Here is an 18260-nt window from a genome sequence, read left to right as displayed (position 1 = left end):
AAGTTTCCAACCCTTCAAGCAATTGCAAGGGATGTTTTAGCTATTCCAATAACAACTGTAGCTTCTGAATCTGCTTTTAGTACTGGTGGTCAGATATTAACTTCTCACCGTAGTCGACTTCATCATATTACTATAGAGGCTTTGATGTGTACAAGAAGTTGGATATGGAACTCAAACCATCTAGGTAAGTTACTCAAATTTATTAATATTTTTTGTTAGTATTTTTTTGTGAATTCTCATCTAATATTCTACATTTGGTGTTTGTAGGTGTTAAAAAATTAAAAGGAAAAGATGTTCTCATGAGTGAAAATGAATCTGATGAAGAAGGTACATTATATTCTAGTAATTAAAATTTTCAATTTCAATTATTATATCATATCTAATTTTTCATTTTTTTTCTATGTGTAGGTGGATCGAATGCAAATGAAACCACTGATCATTTGTAAAATTAATAAATATTTTGGTTATTATAAAATTTTAGTAATGTGTAATTTTTTAGCTTTTATATAATTATTTGAATTTTATTTAGTTGTTATTTGATACTTTAATTTGAGATTTATACTATTATAATATTTTTCTTAATATTTGACATCATGAAAATCAAAAAGAGTATGTTATTTTAATATTGAATATTTTGATAGTATCATGATTCCGTTGGTGTGATTTTTAAATTTTTTTTATAAAAAATATTTAATTGATATATGGAACAATAAAAAAATGGGTATGGGTATGGGTATAAGAAAATACCCGTTACCCGGTGGGGATGGGGATGGGTCAAAAGTTGTATACCCGTTGGGTTTGGGGATGGGGATGTGGATGAATTTTTATTATGGGGATGGGGATGGGATCATGATACCCGTACCCGCCCCGCCCCGTTGCCATCCCTAGTAAGAATAGACAAAACCAAAAAGGATAAATACTTAAACTTTCCAACAGTAATGTCAGACACGAGAGCAACTCTTGTTACAAGTTGTTACTCAACAAGAAAGAGCAAAGAAGCTTGGATGATAGACTGAGATGCACAAATCACAAAACTCATAATGCTAGCATCTTCAAAGAGTTAGACAATGCATAAATATCCAAAGTTATTGTAGTCAATGGAAAACATGTAGTAGTGAAAGACAAAGAAGTTTGTGTTTGTTGAGATTTCCTCAAGTACAAAATATATTTCAAATTGTTTTATAAGTACTTGAACTCAGTTAGGTTGAGTGTGGGAAATATGTTAAAAAAATGATTTCCTAGTTTTTGAAAAAATAAAGTTTAAAATATTTTATCTATGTGGAGGTCAGATAATACTTGTCTTACAAATTTCCTAGTTGAGTGGAAGAAAAAAGAGGAACAAACCTTTACTAGAAAAGCAAACAACTCAAATTTGTGGCAAAGGAGAGACTTTGTCACTCGAAATTTTCTACTTTGAAAAATATGAGCTCAGTGTTACAACAATTGAAGGTCATGAACTGAAGTCCTGACGTGCAATATACAAAGATAGAGCATGAGAAGTTCAACAAGGATTTGAAAGAGGATAAAGCTCTTCATGATTTGTACTAAAAGAATTTTCTTATGACATTGCAAAAGGACATCATGAAAATTACCTCTCTTCGATTTGGTTCTTTGAAACAACAAAATTGAATACAAAAGCTTGTTGCTTTGAAACACAAATTGATTACAAAAACTTGTTATATCTTACCAAAGGTCTGAAGAAGCAAAACAAACAACTCAATGGTAAAATCATTCACCTTAAGAAGAAAATCAAAGGATAAAGAAAAGAGAGCTAAAAGTTGCGGAGTAGCACCAGTTCAAGGAGACTACAATAATTAACGAGTATATTCTAATTAGTTTGATGAAGTACAAGCAGTTTAGAATCAGATACCTTGCAAAGACATTACAACGAATACGACAATGATGTCTAGATTAACACAAAAATTAAAGGATATAATGCTTAGTCAAATTCATGCACCCATTGTCATTTGTTGGAGCAACATGATTATAGGCTATTCCCAAAGTGGAAGAATGAATGAAGCTCTCGATTTATTTAGACAAATGTCAATTAAGAATGTTGTTTCATGGAACACTATGATTTGTTGATGTGCTAAGACAGGGTATATGGATAGAGCAACAAAGCTCTTTTAGGCCATGGGAGAGAAGAATTTCGTCTTCTAGAATTCCCTTCGTACATGTTTCCTACAAAATAATCTATACTCGGATGCTCTTTTTAAGACTTTGGTTATGATAGTGCAAGAGGGGAAAAAATGGTTAATCAAAGTTAACACCTATCTCAAGTGCATGTGTTGTGCTTGTTGCTTTGCAAGTACGTAGGAAACTTCATGAAAACATTTTGAAGAGTTGTTATATGAATGATTTATTTGCCAACAATGCCTTGGCCACTATGTATGCAAAATGTGAAAGGGTATAAAATGTTAAACAAGTGTTCAAGGACATTGGATGTGTTGATCTTATTTCTTGGAATTGATTTGTGGTTATGCTTTGAATGGATGTGCAAATAAGGCATTCATAGCCTTTGGCCAAGTGTTATAAGAGATCGTTCTTAACAAGGTTACTTTTATCGGGATACTGTTAGAATGTAGTCATGTCGATTAAACGATTGAGAGTTTGGATTTTTTTTTTCTAATGTATGGTTGGGGGTTTTGTTATTGAATCCTTGGTTGAGCATTACAATTCCTCAAGTGAAAAAGTTGGAGGCAGAGTCTGGTCGGACAATGATGGATTCATTCGAACAATGCTATAATCTTAAAACTTTCTCAAAAAAATATGACAACTTTCATATTTATCATTTAAGGTATTTTGATATTGTTATAGAGAAGTTTGAATTAAGAATATTTAATGTATATCACTTTTCTAGTGATGATATAGAGGTAGATCTATATATTTAGAAAAGTTTATTGTCCATCCTATTATTTAGGAATAATGGATCTAATTAAACAAGATGAAAAAAAAAATTAGTACTTTTTATCTTAAGTTAGTCTCAAGTTTGATATCAAGATAAAAAAAATTAGGAAGGACAAAATAGACCAATCCGATCCATTTTGGTCTGATCCGCTAAAAATTGATTAAGCCGGATTGACTTGCCATAAAAAAATAGGCTAAAAATTGCAAGCCACTCTGTGCACCACTTTTTTTTTCTATTTTGTAAATTTTTTTTATATTACTTCTAAATAAATTTTTAAAGCATATTTAATCATATAAATATTTTTTAAACTTTTAATTGATTAGTTAATATTTTTAATTGGATTAATCAAATTAAAATAATTATTACTTTTACATGTTAAATTATTCTATTATAAACAATATTGGAACTTACTTAGTAAGAGTTGATAATTTAAATTATAATAATATTACATATTTACATCTTTATAAAATATAATATAAAAAATATAATTATTTTAATTTTAATTAAAAAAAAAACTAAAAAACGAAAAATAAAACACTAATTCCCGTTAGCCTACTAATATGATGGGTTAGGCAAGTTGGATTAAAATGGACTAATAGTCTAAAAATTTCAATCCAACCCGTTCTATTTTGGTGGCCTAATGAACTAGTCTGCAGGGTACAACCCATTTTAACATTCTAAAAAAAATCAATATCTCATCGTAAGATTGAGATTCGATATCCTAAACATATTATAAAAATTTATTTGTAATTTTAATTGTTGTAGAATATTTTGTATTTTTATATAAATACTTTACTTTTATAACTATTTTTTTACATACTTTTTATAACTTTAATATAAATTTTAATAATACTTTTCATTTTAATATTATTATAACAATTATTTTTTAATTAAATTTTTTATTGTCATATAAATATGACACATACTTCGACTAATATTTAGAATATAAATATTAATTATTTAGGAATATCATTGAAAAGAATTGTTATAAACTTTTTATTTTCTCAATAATCGGTATTAATATGTGTGAGATCTAAATAATGAACCCTGTAGTGCCATTTTTGGGCCTCTTTTTTAAATCGCGCACCAAAAAAGCAATGGATCCAGTCCGATTAAAAAGGACCGACCTAGTGACCCGACCCTTATAACAGCTGGCTATATGAATCGAAGGTCAATTCGTTGCTTTGCGATTGACAAAACAAAACCCTTACCCTTCGTTGTCTCATTCGTGATTCTTCTTCATCTCCGTTCAAGAGGTCTACGCTTGAAGATCTTGTTGAAATGGCATGTTCCCTTCTTAATCCATTCCAATGACTCAGATTCTTCTCTATGGCATGCTGAAGATATTCTATTCTAACGCTTTTTTTTTTCATTTTTCAATTATTTTGCAGGCCGATTCTCCGCCACGAAGGTAAACTCCGTAATTCTCTTAGATTATGATGACAGTGATTATCCTATAATTTTGATGCACTGCGTGGCATTTCACAACGAGAATTTGTATGTGTCTGTGTTTGTAACCCTAATGCACAACGAAGTAAAACATTGAAAATTATTTATTGACGAATTTGTTCATGGCAAAGTTTAACGTAGGAGGTAGGTCCGGAACCTAGGTTATTACTATGGCGATAGCTACGGCTGAAGCATTTGTTGTGCCGTGTTCGGTGTTTAGGGCTTGCCTTAGGTATTCAACGTTGTTCTAGTATTGACCTAGGACTTCGTTTTGGGATTGATCTCCTCGCTATCGGCGAGAATCTGAGATGATAATTGAGATCCACTAAGAACCCTCACATTCGGGTTGGTTTATTCGTGCACAGCGCTGCCATTCCCAAACTGTGGATGGAAGGACTGTCTATAGAGAAAACTTGAGTTACACATAGTTGGCTACTAGTTTTTGCCTTTGTCCAGTTTCAAGTGGGGTCCTCAACCGAGTTTTTCTCAAATTCTCTGCCAAAATCCTAGAGGGTCCAGAATTACTTTCTTGGTCCAGAATTACTTTCTTGATTCGGGTATTGTGAACAAGTTTAATACTAGAGTTCAGCTGTCACCAAGGTGAACGCATTCAATTTTGTGAGATTTTAATTCTAAGGTCATTGTTAAAGGATGGATTTGAAGGACACTCTGAGATTACTGGTTGATGAAACTATTTGTCCTTTTGTGTTATAATTGAATATTTCAGGAATTCAAGGTCCCCTTCCCCTTGGAGGGCTCAGTCAAGATCGAGGTCAAGGTCTAGATCCAGGCCAAGGTCTAGGTCCCGGTCAAGATCATTTGAAAAACAAAGGCCAAGGTCTCGCTCCAGAAGTCGTGGAAGGTTAGTGCCAAGCCTTTATCTTTCATGAGTTATGGCTATTGTCTTTATGTGTTTAATACTTTTTCGTTTTCGTGGCTGTGCTGTGGACTACTTGTCTCGTTCAGATCAAGATCAAGAAGTCCTGAAAGGTTAGTCATTTTCCGATTTATTTGTATCTCGTCATAATGCTTCCATTAGAAGATAAATCTTAAATTGTTAAGTACTTCTGAATTAAGTACGATTGTGCTTTTTTGATATGGTTTAATGGCCTGTTAAGAGCTTATATGTTTGATTTATGTTTCAGGACGGAGACTAAAAATACAGGGAATACACTTTATGTCACTGGCCTATCGTCAAGGGTCACTGAGAGAGACCTGGAGGAGCATTTCTCTAAAGAGGGAAAGGTGAGTGTTGTTTGATTTACAGTTTCTCCCCAGTGAACTCCATGTTTTGGAGCGGGTGTTAATAGTTGTCTTCTTTGTTAGGTTGCTTCGTGCTTTCTTGTGGTGGAGCCTCGTACTCGCATTTCTCGAGGTTTTGCTTTTATTACAATGGATACTGTTGAGGATGCAAACCGCTGCATCAAATATCTCAATCAATCAGTTTTAGAGGGTCGCTATATCACTGTTGAGCGGGTATTGTGTTCTTCAATTAACTTGTAGTTGCTAAAGAATACTTGTGCTCTTGTTTCTTCTTAACTTGAAGGTTTTGTGGTCATATTCAGAATACATTGCTTCAGCTATTTTGGCAGCAATCAAAGATGATCAGTTCATCCATGTCAACTTTAGTGATACAGCTTGATCAATGGCAAGCTTAAACAGCTCTAATCAAATGCCTCTGATCCACTAAACACATAGCAACTATATTGTCCAACAACTTTACAACATCAGCATTCACTTTCAACTCAACTAATCAACGGACATTATCAACAACTTTCTAATCAGGCTTTTATGGTATCTCACACCTGGCATTAATCATGTGTGTAGATATACATTTTTTTTCCTTATAAGCTAGCTAGCCTGTTTACGTTGTAGAAACTTACTCTTAAAGGTCAAACATAGATATAGTGTGCAAGTGTTAGCACATTTTCCTTAGGCAACAAGGACACCACGATATTCTACGTCTTTTTCTTCCATTGGCGCTTGGATGATTTATTTATGCAGTTCTTAGCCAAATAAACTCCAGGGATTGTGAGCCTCTATGTTTTATTTCAGTCCCGAAGAAAGCGTGCAAGAACTCCTACACCTGGACACTATCTTGGCCTGAAAAGTACTCGAGACTATGGTAAGTTAGAGACAGCGTCTTTTGAATGGTTAGTCTAGTCTTCATTGTTTGCTTTATGTAAACTTTTACTGAATCCCACCTGTTTGTCTGAAGGATATCGCGGTGACCGTGGAAGATATAGAGGAGGTGGCTCTGGTCGTGATGATTATGCATATCGTGGAGAGCGTGGAAGGTCTCCAAGGCGCTCACCTTATCGTGGTGGTAGAGATTATTCTCCGAGGCATTCACCGCCACCTTATGGCGGAAGAACTAGGAGGGATAGGTCCCGATCACTTCCATACTCTCCATATGGTAGCCCAGACAGGAGGTATGCTCGTGGATCTAGGTGATGTCTTTTGAAGCTTTTTTTCCATCTTTAAATTTCAAGATGGAAAGGAAAAAAACTGTTTTATGAACATCAGTTTGTATCCATGTTTTGGAAACAGTTTGCACTTATTAATACTTTCTTTCCTACTTCTGTTTGTTTAAACTTAACTAGTTTGTATAATTCGTAATTATTGGCCCAATGGATCTAAAAGACCCACTACTTTGTAAAGCTCCATTTTGTCTGATATTTTTCGGTTCGTTATTCGTACCAACAAGCTTGTCTAAATTTTGAGTGGGGTGTGTGGCGTGGCCAAGTGGAAATTAGTTGAGTATGTCAGTAATTGATGGACATTTATTAGATTAGTAAGAAGTTTGGTTTTGTTAATTTGTATGCTTGTGATTTTTATGATTTGTCTTTTTGCGGAAACATTTTCAAAATTTATGGTCGCTCAAAGTATATTATTTTAAAGTTGGCAAATGGTGTATTAACGACAGTTATTAATAGTGTAATAAAAAGTTGCCATGATATTGGAAAAGTAATAAAGTTTAAGAGAATAATAAAAATGATTTTGGAGTGTTTCAATAGTAAATGTATTTTAAAAAATTTTATTTGTCTGTGTATTAAGAGTCGTCCGGAGAAGAATAAACGCATTTTCGATGTCATGTCTAAAGAATTATCGCGTTCTTTTTTCCTTTATTTTTCACATATTTTCTTAGAAACCACTCATCAACAACCTCGTGAAAAGAGAAGCAAGCTTGTATACGAGACATTGTTAACATCGTACGAGACTCTAATTGTTTATTGATGCTATACTCGTGTGGTTAAAATCAACACATGGTGCCGGTGACCAATTTCATTATTTTGATTCTTGATGGTAAAAGTGTAAAGAGAAAAAAAAGGTGGAGAGAAAAAGAAAATAGAGAGAGATAAGTATAAACAAATAAAAAGAGATAAGAATTTTTTTTTGGCTTATCAATTCAAAAAAATAATATATAATAATAGATATAATAAATAAGATTACATTTCAAGGTAAATATTATGTTCTTAAATGCATTGAAAAAATCCTTGAAAGAATAATCTTTTTGTTCTGTATGTAACTAATCATTTAATATCCTTTTAATCCCCGAAAATAATTTGAAACATCAATAAGTAGGAGTAATTGCTTAAATTTAAAAAATAGACTACAAGTAAATGATTAAATTTGAGAACTTAATTAAAAGTAATTTTTTAATTTAAGAAAAAAATATATATAAAATAATTAAGTTCAAATATTAAAATCCCATGAAGTGATAAAGTTGAAGGGACAAATAAAATTCGTGGATAGAATGGATGTTTACAAACCATGATACATGATTCAATCACTATTAGTGAAAGAAAGAGGAAATGCTAACAATTTTTGTGCATGTAAGTGTGTAGGATTCAGAATTGAAATACACAGTTCGAAATTAAAGACACAGACACAAAAATGTGCAAATTTATGAGCTGAAAAAAGAGACAGGGTTCAGGAACAGCAACAACCTGGTATGGTAATGGAAGCGACCATGTTTCATGTTTCTGCGATTGTGCTCAATCCTCAACCTCACACTTTCCTCTTTCCCTTACCCGTTTCCACCTCACGCAACTTCAAACTGTCACAAACTCTCCACTTCCCCAGAAACTCCATTCTCCGCTCTCTCTCGCCGTCGCTGCACCCAACTCCCCAATACGACGATTCCGAAGAACACGTCATTGGCGACTGCATCGTATTCGAGGAAGGCGTTTTCGATGACCCCCTTTTGCACAGCTCCGACACTCTCACCGTCGATATGCCCAAGCCCAAGCCCAAGCCCAAGCCCGGTTGGAGGAAAAAGGAGGAGGAGAACGTGGGCGAGAATTTGGTTCCGGGAAAATGGCGAGAGGTTCAGGCGGAGATAAACATCACGAAGAGGGATAGGCGCAGGATAGCGCGGGAAATGGAGTTCAACAGCAAGGTTGAAAAGAAGAGAAGAGGGTTGATTCCTCTTAGGGATATGAACTTGGATGACTATAAGGCTTATAAGGAGGCCAAACTGGCGCAGATGAAGTTTCTCGATAACGCTTCTAGTTCTCAGGTGAAAGAAGAGGTTCCTCAACCTGAACCGGAGTTGAATCGTGGTGAAGAGGACCACCCTGAACCTGAATTCAACGGAGGCGAACGTGTGGAGCCCAAGAATCCTAGATGGCTTGTTTATGGGAGGGGTTTGGAGGATGTCACTGAGTTTTTCAATAGTGAAAACTATGACCCTGATGCTAAAACCCTTCAAGGTATATAAATGAGTTGTTCTTTTCTATGCTTTTCTCTGTCGGCTACATTTTGGTGTCTTTGGTTTTTGTTTGCTCTTGTTTTGCTACTTGTGTTGGATATGCTTATTCTTGTTTGGGATATGATATGAACTAATCCAGTGAAAACTAATGTTTTGGTTTATATGTGCTTTCGAATAACAGTTTCGTGAGAAGAGTTAAAATTTGTTGCTTCCATGAGTTAAATTTAACTTACCTTCCAAGCTTGATTCATTTTATCTTCTTTTTCTTCTTCTTCTGATGAGTGTTTATTTAGATGTTCACTCAAAGAGGGTCTAACTGGTTAGTCGTTAGTGCATGTTGCTGCATTTCATGGTTGTTAACAAATGACAATGTGGGCTGAGAAATTGCACTGTGATCAAATGAATGATTTTTTTCTTGTCACATGTCTGGATTTCTTCAAGTGTTGGGATCGTTGTTCTAATTCTTTCGTGCCTGCATGAATAGGTAAGCGGAAGCTGTTTACCAAGGACGAGAAGGTTTTATTGAATAAGCGGGTGCCAGACTTGGAAACTGCTACTTCAGTAAGTTTTATGATAGAAGGAAAAAAATGACTGTTTTTTACTGTCGTTATATTTTTGCTGATGTTGGAAAAAAAAAAATCCTTTGTTCTTTTTTAGTGGAAGTTGTTGTCATTTTTTGTTCAGCTAATGATGTTGCTGAGTATTCCATCTCACTAATGATGTTGTCAGTCCTGTTGGACTGGATACTCTGGTCATAGAAACCTTGTTGCAATGTTTTTTTGAGTGTGAAAAAGGTCAAAGGAGGAAAAATGGTTCTGATTCACTTGTAGCCTTTGGTGAATATTCTCAATATTATTTTCAGGATAAATGGCATCCCCTGCACACTCTTGCTGCTTGTGGAGAATTTGAACTTTTAGATTCTCTGTTGAAGCACAATGTTGATATCAATGCTGTGGATAAGGTATTGCAGTTCTAACTTTTCACAGTGGGAATTGGAATGCACAAGTCCTCTATTTACTTTACTGATTTACTTTATTTCCAGGATGGTTTCACTGCTCTTCAGAGAGCAGTAATTGGAAAAAAGCAGGCCATAACCAATTATCTCCTGAGAAACTCAGCTAACCCTTTTGTACTAGATAAAGTGAGTAAAATTTTACTAAGTTATAGTTGCATAAGCCTTTACTAGCCAATTTTTTTAGGTCTTCTGCCATCATTCAAAAACCATTACTGTTGTTGTTCCATCTTAATCTAACAGCATATTGTTCTTGTAAGCCTTAGTTGTCTGTTACTGATATGTGTATGTATCTGTTTTGTTATTTATGTTAGGAGGGAGCCACATTGATGCACTATGCGGTACTAACAGCTTCTACCCAATCAATTAAAGTACTCTTGCTGTATAATGTGGATATAAATCTTCAGGACAATGTATGATTAATTTTTCTCTTGGTTATTTTATCTACCTTTTGTTTTTTATGCTGAGCTGTTTGAGAACATAATTCATTTTCCTCGTGCGTTAGTATGGCTGGACACCATTACATCTTGCTGTCCAAGCTCAGAGAACAGATTTAGTGAGGCTTCTGCTGATTAAAGGTGCTGACAAGACATCAAAAAACAAGGTAATAATTTGTTATTGATTTCCTGCTTCAATCTGTCAATGTTAAAAAACCTCGGTGTCTTCCATAATTTTTGCTGAATGTAGATGCTTCAAATGGGTCATTGGTACGATTATCAGCTTTTGTTGGTAAAGGTCTGTCAGTGAAATATATAACAATCTGAATATAGAGAATGGATATCCAATCCATAAAACATATAAAATGTAGATCTGATTGAAATCCAAATCTTATAAAATGGATTGAATTTTTTAATAAAATAGATCTTAAATGGATTGGATCAGAACAGAAGTAGATCGGATAAAGAAAATTGGATTTTTTGTCCACTCCGATCTCTGGCATATGTGGTTAGGTGATTTTAATGAAAGGTCATTCTGATATCCAAATCTTGATTAACAATTTTGAATTTTAGATATTAACACCAGATTCACCCTTCAACCAAAGAAACCAACCTCTCGGATGTCATTAAGTTTTTTAGTTATTGAAGATATTTTTTTCAAAAATGATTGAGGATATTTAACTTTGCCAACAACATAATTGTTTGAAAAACTTATATATCGACAATCACAAGTAACAAAAAGTTGTGCTATGTCTTTGACATTGATTAACTTTTTTATGGAAAAACTGGTTTTGGATGGAGCATGATGTGTCAAGTAGCCAACCTACTTAGGATAGATCATATTAATGTTGTTGTTACAGTAACTGAGGAATTGTTAATTCATGCCTAATGTCTCTTCGAAGTCCTGTGTTTCATGCAACTTTGTTTCTGCTGTTAGAATCTTCAAAAGTTTCTACTGTTACTAAACTAGAGAAACCTTGGAATAGGGATTGAGTGTTCGGTTTGTTTTTGTAGGTGCTTAATTCTGGTAATTTATTTCTTTTTTGTTGATCTTACATTTCAATTTCTCTGTTTTTTTGTGCAGGATGGTTTAACTCCACTTGACCTTTGCCTTTACTCTGGACAAAGTGCCAGAACGTATGAGCTAATCAAGTTGTTTAAGCAGCCTCTAAGGCGAGTTAGACATGTATCAAAACGATGATTAACCTTTGAGAAATTTTGCAAGAGAATTAGCACCCTTCAGCATATGGAGATTTTAGGACAAGTACAACATTGTACTATATTGAATAAAATGTATTTAAATGATAGGAAAATGGAACATTTTCATGGAAAAGAAAAGAAAAATGACTTGCCATTTTTTAAAATTTGATTCTCATACAATACACCAAGCATACCTAAAATCTCAGTTTTAATTCTAAATAACTTGTTTGTGCTAAACTTATGTTAACATAATTATAAAAACTCCTATGGGAAATGCTATAAACTATCTTTTATTGAAAATCTAGGCAGTGATAGTTTTTTCTCTATCAGCTTGTTGCGAGGAAACCGCATTTATTAAATTTGGCTAAAAATATGGATTGAACAATTTAAATTGTAAGCTACCACACCATCGGTATAAAACTTTGATCAAACACATTGCATAATTGATGTCTTCTTTGGGTAAATTTTATTATAAACACCTTTTAGGAGGAAAAATATGAAATCAGTTTTTTTTACATGTTAAAATTCGTCTAATCATAAGTTCAACTTGCACAGATTGTCTTTTTCTCTAAATTTATATTTTATTTTTTCCTTAAAAAATAATTTTAGTTTATGAAAAAAGTTAAACGTTTTTTCTTAAAATCACTGGTGAAAAAAGCTTTTTTTTTTTTATATAATTTTGAATCTTAAACACGTTATTAGTGATTAGTTGTTTAATCTATTCTCTGTCTGTATGAAAAAATTTTAAATGTACATTTTGAGATGAATATTAGTGTCTGATGAACTACTCATTAGCTTTTGATTTTAGGTTTTCGCCAAAGACCTGAACCAGAATTATGGGTTGTGAAGTATTTGGTTAAACCATATGAGAATAAAGAAAAAGAAAAAAAGGAATAAAAATGGTTGCCATGTTTTTTTCTTCAATGTGATTCAAAATTTGAGGTTCGAACTCAAGAAGTATATATAAATCCAATGTTATGGTTGATGATTGAGAAATGGCATACCAAGCATATGATATATCCAATGAAATTTGGTACAGAATCATCAACACCTATTTGATTTTTTCTGATTTTAAGGATTTTGTTTAGATCCAATGTTGTTTGTTGTTTTATCCTAGTATTTGCAGCAGTAGCATAGGAACCAGAAATGGAAGCCGCCATGTTCAACTTTTCCACTGTTTTGTTCAATGCTCAACCTCACAATCTCTTCTCTCACCATATCAATTTTCCTTTAGCCATCTCTCCCCTCCGGTTCCAATCTCTACAATCCCTTCAATTTCCCGCCAAATGGAATGCCCACTCCCAAAAGAACCGCAACTACGTCGTCTTCGAAGACGGCATATTCGAAAACGGCGCCGTTTTCCTAAACGACAACAACAACCCCAAACCCAAAACGGGTTCAGGGAAGAAAGTAACGCCGATTAACCGCGAGAATTTGGTTCCGGACAAGTGGAGAGAGGCTCAGGCGGAGACGAAAATCACCATTAACAAACGGCGCAAGAAGAAGAATCGAAGAGGGGTGGTTCCATTCAGTGGTGCCGAGAAAATTAGGTTCAACGGAACGGTGGAGAAGAAGAGAAAGGAAAATGGAAAAGTGTCGTCGAGTCCCTACAGGGATGTGAATTGGAACGAGTACAAGGCTTCTAAGAAGGAAATATTGAAAAAGCTGAATCCTCTGGTTCTCAAAAACCCTTCTAGATTTCCCGTCGATGAGAAGGTTCCAGAACCTGACTTCAATGGTGAGCGTGTAGAGCCTAAGAATCCGAGAGGGGTTGTTCAGGGGAAGAGTTTGGAGGATGTCTTACAGTTTTTCAGTAGTGGGAGCTACAACCCTCGAGCTAACACAACCCGTGACGGTAATAATTTATGTTAAGATCAAAATCAGTTTTCTGGAGAAGCTAAAATCACTTAGTATTGGATGTGTATCTTTTTTTGTGTGTTGGGAATGTGGTATTGATATTTTCGTGGCTGAATGAATAGGTTGTCGGAATTTGTTTGTTATTAGTAAGGAGGAGATGTTCTTGTTGAACAAGCGAATGCCGGACTTGGCTACTGCTACTTCAGTGAGTTTTCTGTGTCTGACGAACAAATTACAATGACCTGTGTTTTGTTCTCATTATGCATGTATTATTGCCAAGATGAAATTCTATCGTTTTCCTGCATTGTCATGGCTTACTAGGCTTAGTGATCATTTGTTCCACGACTGGATGTTATTGAGCAATCTTAGTAGTTGTTGATGTCTTGTTGCTGTTTATCTGTCTTCTTTGGACTGGTGAATTGGGGCTACAATAACGTTGTAGGATGTTGTATTTTCTTCTTTTCAGAACCATGATTGATCGAAAGGGTTCTGATTCTTATTGGGAAAGAGTTTGGTGAATAATGCATTTTTTTTTTTGGCTAATGCTGACATTATTTTCAGGGTAAATGGCTTCCTCTGCATACATTTGCTGCATGTGGAGAATCTTTCCTTTTAGATTCTTTGTTGAAGCATAATGTTGATATCAATGCAGTTGATAAGGTATATAAATTCTAACTTTTCATATGGGAGAATAAAAATTATGAAGTCGTTGATTTAAATAATGGTGATTTACTTTGTTTCCAGGATGGTTTGACTGTCCTTCACAAGGCCATTGGCAAAAAGCAGGCCATAACCAACTATCTTCTGAGAAACTCAGCTAACCCTTTTGTAAAGGATAAAGTGAGTAAACACTTACGTAATTGTTGTTGTTGCAAATGTGAGCCTTTGCTTCCTAATTTTCCTCTTTAAATTTTTATTTTGTGTCTTTGCGTCCCCCATTCCATTGAGAAATTGTTACTCTTATCGTTCCATCTTAATCTAACAGCATAGTAGTATCATAGGACTAGTTGCTTGCTGATGGTAATTTTATGCATCTACCTTATTGTTTATGTATGGGAACAGGAGGGGGCCACCTTGATGCACTATGCTGTACAAACAGGTTCTACCGAGACAATTGAGTTACTCTTATTCTATAATGTGGATATAAATCTTCAGGACAAGGTATGGTCAATTGTTCTCGTACTTAGCATACCTACATTGTAATCTTTTTCAGTTCGTATTGAGAACTTAATTTGTTTACCCTGTTTCAGGATGGCTGGACACCATTACATCTTGCAGTTCAAACTCAGAAACCCAATGTAGTGAGGCTTCTGCTGCTTAAAGGTGCAGATAAGACATTAAGAAACAAGGTATTGTTATTGATTTCCTGCATTAATATATAAATATTAAAGGACCTTGATATTGTGCATAATGTTACCTGAATATGGATGTTATTGCTGGATAATCCGTAAAATGTAACTGTCATTGCTATATAGACTGTTTCTCTCTGCCATACCAACTAGTTAGGTCATCTGAAAGAAAGGCCATTTTCATATCCAAACCCTGCGTCACAATGTAGAAACTGAGTTTAGATTTTCCTGTAAACCAGGGAAACATTTTCAGAGTCATTATAAATTTATTAGTTGTTGAAGAAAAAGGTTCACAATTTATTGAGAAATTGTTAAACTTTGCCAATCTAATGTTTGTTTGCTAAATTTTATGGGTCAAGGACATTAAGTTTTGTCAAATCTTTATGACATGATGGAATATAGTTTTATTTGAAATTTGGTTTTTATTTGAGCATGATCCTTTAAATAGCTGACCTAAGATAAGGCATGAATGGTTCTGTTGCTTCTGTATTGTGGAATTTCTTATTCTTCCAAAATATACATTCCACTTCACATCTAATCAAAGTCTTTCAAATCTATCCAAAGTCTTTCAAAGTGTATAGTACATTTTAAATATACATTCAAAACAATCTTCGTGTTTAAGATTGGTTGTTGCATAAAAACTTGTAACATACATTAGTTGTTCATCTTGCAAATTCGTTTTAACCAACATGTCGCACACATCTAACTCTGATAGTGTATTGTGGAACTTTTCCTCAAGATTATAGGTTGTTCATGCATCAATTCATTGCGTTTTTCTATAGCCACAATTTGCCGCTGTGCAACCTGTGACATATTTTCAGTCAACACATTCCTGTTCACAATTGCCTCAACCACTCTATCTAACCCAGTTGTTAGTTTATCAAATTATGTATCAATTACAACAAGCATTGGTGTTTTACGCTTTGTGCAACTGGAAGTGGGTGTTCCAGTAAAGGGATTGAATTGAGTCATATATGATTGACCAAAAACTATCACCTTCTTTTCTTACAAACTAAACACAAACATTTACAAACTTCTTCCATTTCCTCTCTTTTCCACTTCAACTAACAACACTTTTCTCCACTCTATTTCTTTTCAATTCTTTTTCTTTTCGTTTCCACACTTTTCTCTTCCCTCAACAAAATGCAGCATTATAATGTCCTCCATGTATGGAATGTCATGTTACTTGTCATTTTACATACTTGTATCTTCAAATATATCAGCTGGTGCTCACTAAACGAGAGAGAGAGAGAGAGAGAGAGAGAGAGAGAGAGAAACTTGGGAATAGTGATTGGGTGTCAATTTCTTTGTTTACCTGGTTAGTGCTGATCATTTCTTTAATGTTGATTTTCAAATTGCAATTTCTCTGTTGTATATTTCAGGATGGTTTAACTCCACTTGACCTTTGTCTTTACTCGGGTCAAAGTTTCCAAACGTATGTGATAATTAAGTTGTTAAAGCAACCTCAGGAGTATCTTTGATATGTATGACAAATGGCGTCTCTGTACCCATTTTGTCCGTGGTTAAATCTATTTGCCTTTTCATACTGATCAAGTAAGAAGGATTTTAATCCACCGGTGTTTCCATTATTACTTTCTGTCATTGATTCTTGCGATATTGGAACTGAATGTGTAAATGAGTTGATAGAGATTAAGACCTCCAGTCGAAGTGATGTGACTTAACGAGGCAATCACATTTTGTTGTCATTTTGTGTTCAAATTTCAACAGACGCCAAAAGCAGTGAGTACTTCGTTTTCATTCCCAGTGTTGTTATGGGTTTTTCTTTTTTGTGTTTTTGGTTTGCGCATTGAATCGTTTTTGTGATGCTCTGGGTGAATTTTATTGTAGGTCAATTGTGGTTGAATTCCATGCCAGGGACTTGGGCAGCTACTTTTGGAAACGCTAACTGCAGTGTAAATCAATCAGATATGAATTTGATCGGTACTTGGTATTGTACTATGCCTTTTCTACTTTGTGTCACTGCCTATTATAAGGAGATAAAAGTAGAAGAAAAAATATATATGCATACTGCGTTTTGAGGTCGATAGTGTACAGAAACAAATGCCTCATACACTATATTATCCTGAGCTCTGGTTCTGGTAGTGATATTATTTGAAGTTAATGATTATCTTATCTGTGCCAAAATAATGTGTTGTTACCCGGTTTGTGATTATTCAATAGAAAAAAATAGGTAAGGATAATCAATTCCACAGAAGGAGTAGATCATGGATGGAAGTTGCATCATCATATTCTGATTTGTTCTGGATGATGACTAAATTTATTATAGCAAGATTTCATTCATGTTGTCTTAGCTGATATCATTCTTCATCCTGTCAGTGAAACTAAATATAACAGAACCTTGAATCTCCATCATTGACATTTTTTTTCTTATGAATTAATTTAAATTCACTAACACTTTAGTTCGAGAATCTTTATCATCTAATCTTGTGTGCTATGGATGATAAAATTGTTGGCTTCTTTGAACACTTAAACAATTTGAAGGTGATTTTAAACTGGCTGGTAGTGAAAATCTTTACATTGATTATTTGATTAAACTCGTTTTTATTTGATTAGTCCCACTGCTGGCTTTCATTGTTTAATGTCTAAGGTGTTTGATGGATTCGAAGCTTTCGGTCATGTTCTCTGCCTCTGCAATCATCCCTACAGTGGTTTTTGCCAAACATCAACCATAGGTTTTGTAGATAGTGGATTGAGCTAGACTTTATGTACATATAGTTATCTTTCTTTAAAGTAGCTTTAAAAGTTCTGATGATTATGACTAAGACCTTATGTACGTATAATTATTTTTTTCTTTAATTTCAAAAATTCTGATTTAGTTGACGCTATGAACATAATTTGCTTTTATTCACTTGATTACGTGGGCACAGTTGATGATGTTCTCAGACTAAGAGATTAGTTGTTCTATGTTCCATTTACGTGAGAAAATAATAATAATTTGTTATGAATCAATAGTTTTGATTAAAACCTAATTTAATTTAGAAGAGAAATTACTCTTATTTCATCAATTTATTGTGAATGTAGTATTTTGTTCACAAATCATTTTAAGAATATTGGTTGGGAATTATGGGTGTTCTTCTATAAGAATATTATCTTGAGAAAAAAGAAAGAAAAATGGCATTTAATTTCTTTGTGTGTGAAGTGATATTGATTTTTTTTTTTTCTGAGAATAAGTAGTATTCTAAAAATATATATTATGCATTGAGATAAACACAAGTGGTAATGTTATATTTATGTATAATACTGCTAGTACATAATATAAAATTTTAGTATTAACATTTGTTTTTCAATATATGATAATACTGCAAAAAAACAA

At 34.0% G+C, this 18260-nt stretch overlaps 3 protein-coding genes across 6 annotated transcripts; all 3 read left to right on the top strand.

Moving 5' to 3' along the window:
- Window positions 1-4052: 4052 nt before the first annotated feature.
- LOC114173898 (RNA-binding (RRM/RBD/RNP motifs) family protein) lies at window positions 4053-7017 on the top strand. The gene is made up of 8 exons (XM_028058565.2): window positions 4053-4192; window positions 4300-4319; window positions 5085-5219; window positions 5324-5347; window positions 5503-5602; window positions 5684-5833; window positions 6413-6482; window positions 6576-7017. The coding sequence occupies exons 1-8, from the start codon at window positions 4190-4192 to the stop codon at window positions 6809-6811; spliced, it is 738 nt and encodes a 245-aa protein (XP_027914366.1). The 5' UTR covers window positions 4053-4189; the 3' UTR covers window positions 6812-7017.
- Window positions 7018-8134: 1117 nt separating this feature from the next.
- LOC114169971 (ankyrin repeat domain-containing protein, chloroplastic-like) lies at window positions 8135-11884 on the top strand. Its single transcript, XM_028055399.2, has 7 exons — window positions 8135-9072; window positions 9556-9632; window positions 9934-10032; window positions 10114-10212; window positions 10398-10496; window positions 10589-10687; window positions 11605-11884. Exons 1-7 carry the CDS (start codon window positions 8313-8315, stop codon window positions 11719-11721), a joined length of 1350 nt encoding a protein of 449 aa, XP_027911200.1. The 5' UTR covers window positions 8135-8312; the 3' UTR covers window positions 11722-11884.
- A 693-nt stretch (window positions 11885-12577) lies between these two features.
- On the top strand, window positions 12578-17800 carry LOC114174361 (ankyrin repeat domain-containing protein, chloroplastic-like). 4 transcript variants are annotated; one of them, XM_085668819.1, is made up of 9 exons: window positions 12578-13575; window positions 13700-13782; window positions 14139-14237; window positions 14322-14417; window positions 14640-14738; window positions 14828-14926; window positions 16309-16480; window positions 16574-16666; window positions 16775-17800. In XM_085668819.1, exons 1-7 carry the CDS (start codon window positions 12867-12869, stop codon window positions 16405-16407), a joined length of 1284 nt encoding a protein of 427 aa, XP_085524945.1. In that variant the 5' UTR covers window positions 12578-12866; the 3' UTR covers window positions 16408-16480; window positions 16574-16666; window positions 16775-17800. The 4 variants fall into 4 exon arrangements, with proteins under 4 accessions (XP_085524945.1, XP_027915001.2, XP_027915003.2 ...); XM_028059200.2 differs by having other exon boundaries at window positions 12579-12753; window positions 12838-13575; window positions 16309-16666; XM_028059202.2 differs by having other exon boundaries at window positions 12580-13575; window positions 16309-16666; window positions 16775-16874; window positions 17535-17800.
- The last annotated feature ends 460 nt before the right edge of the window (window positions 17801-18260 follow it).

The sequence above is a fragment of the Vigna unguiculata genome, chromosome 2, assembly GCF_037176805.1.
Source record: "Vigna unguiculata cultivar grain cowpea cultivar isolate G323 ecotype 2 chromosome 2, ASM3717680v1, whole genome shotgun sequence".
Classification (NCBI taxonomy): Eukaryota; Viridiplantae; Streptophyta; class Magnoliopsida; order Fabales; family Fabaceae; genus Vigna; species Vigna unguiculata.
Note: the sequence above shows the minus strand (reverse complement) of the source record. Positions and strands in the feature narration are given on the sequence as shown.

Coding starts and splice junctions, on each gene's coding strand:
- LOC114173898 (XM_028058565.2), top strand. Junction 4,320..5,084: donor GCCGATTCTCCGCCACGAAG/GTAAACTCCGTA, acceptor TGAATATTTCAG/GAATTCAAGGTCCCCTTCCC. Junction 5,348..5,502: donor AGATCAAGAAGTCCTGAAAG/GTTAGTCATTTT, acceptor TTTATGTTTCAG/GACGGAGACTAAAAATACAG.
- LOC114169971 (XM_028055399.2), top strand. CDS start 8,313: ATGGTAATGGAAGCGACCATGTTTCATGTTTCTGCGATTGTGCTCAAT. Junction 10,033..10,113: donor ATATCAATGCTGTGGATAAG/GTATTGCAGTTC, acceptor CTTTATTTCCAG/GATGGTTTCACTGCTCTTCA. Junction 10,497..10,588: donor ATATAAATCTTCAGGACAAT/GTATGATTAATT, acceptor CTCGTGCGTTAG/TATGGCTGGACACCATTACA.
- LOC114174361 (XM_085668819.1), top strand. CDS start 12,867: ATGGAAGCCGCCATGTTCAACTTTTCCACTGTTTTGTTCAATGCTCAA. Junction 13,783..14,138: donor ACTTGGCTACTGCTACTTCA/GTGAGTTTTCTG, acceptor CATTATTTTCAG/GGTAAATGGCTTCCTCTGCA. Junction 14,418..14,639: donor ACCCTTTTGTAAAGGATAAA/GTGAGTAAACAC, acceptor GTATGGGAACAG/GAGGGGGCCACCTTGATGCA.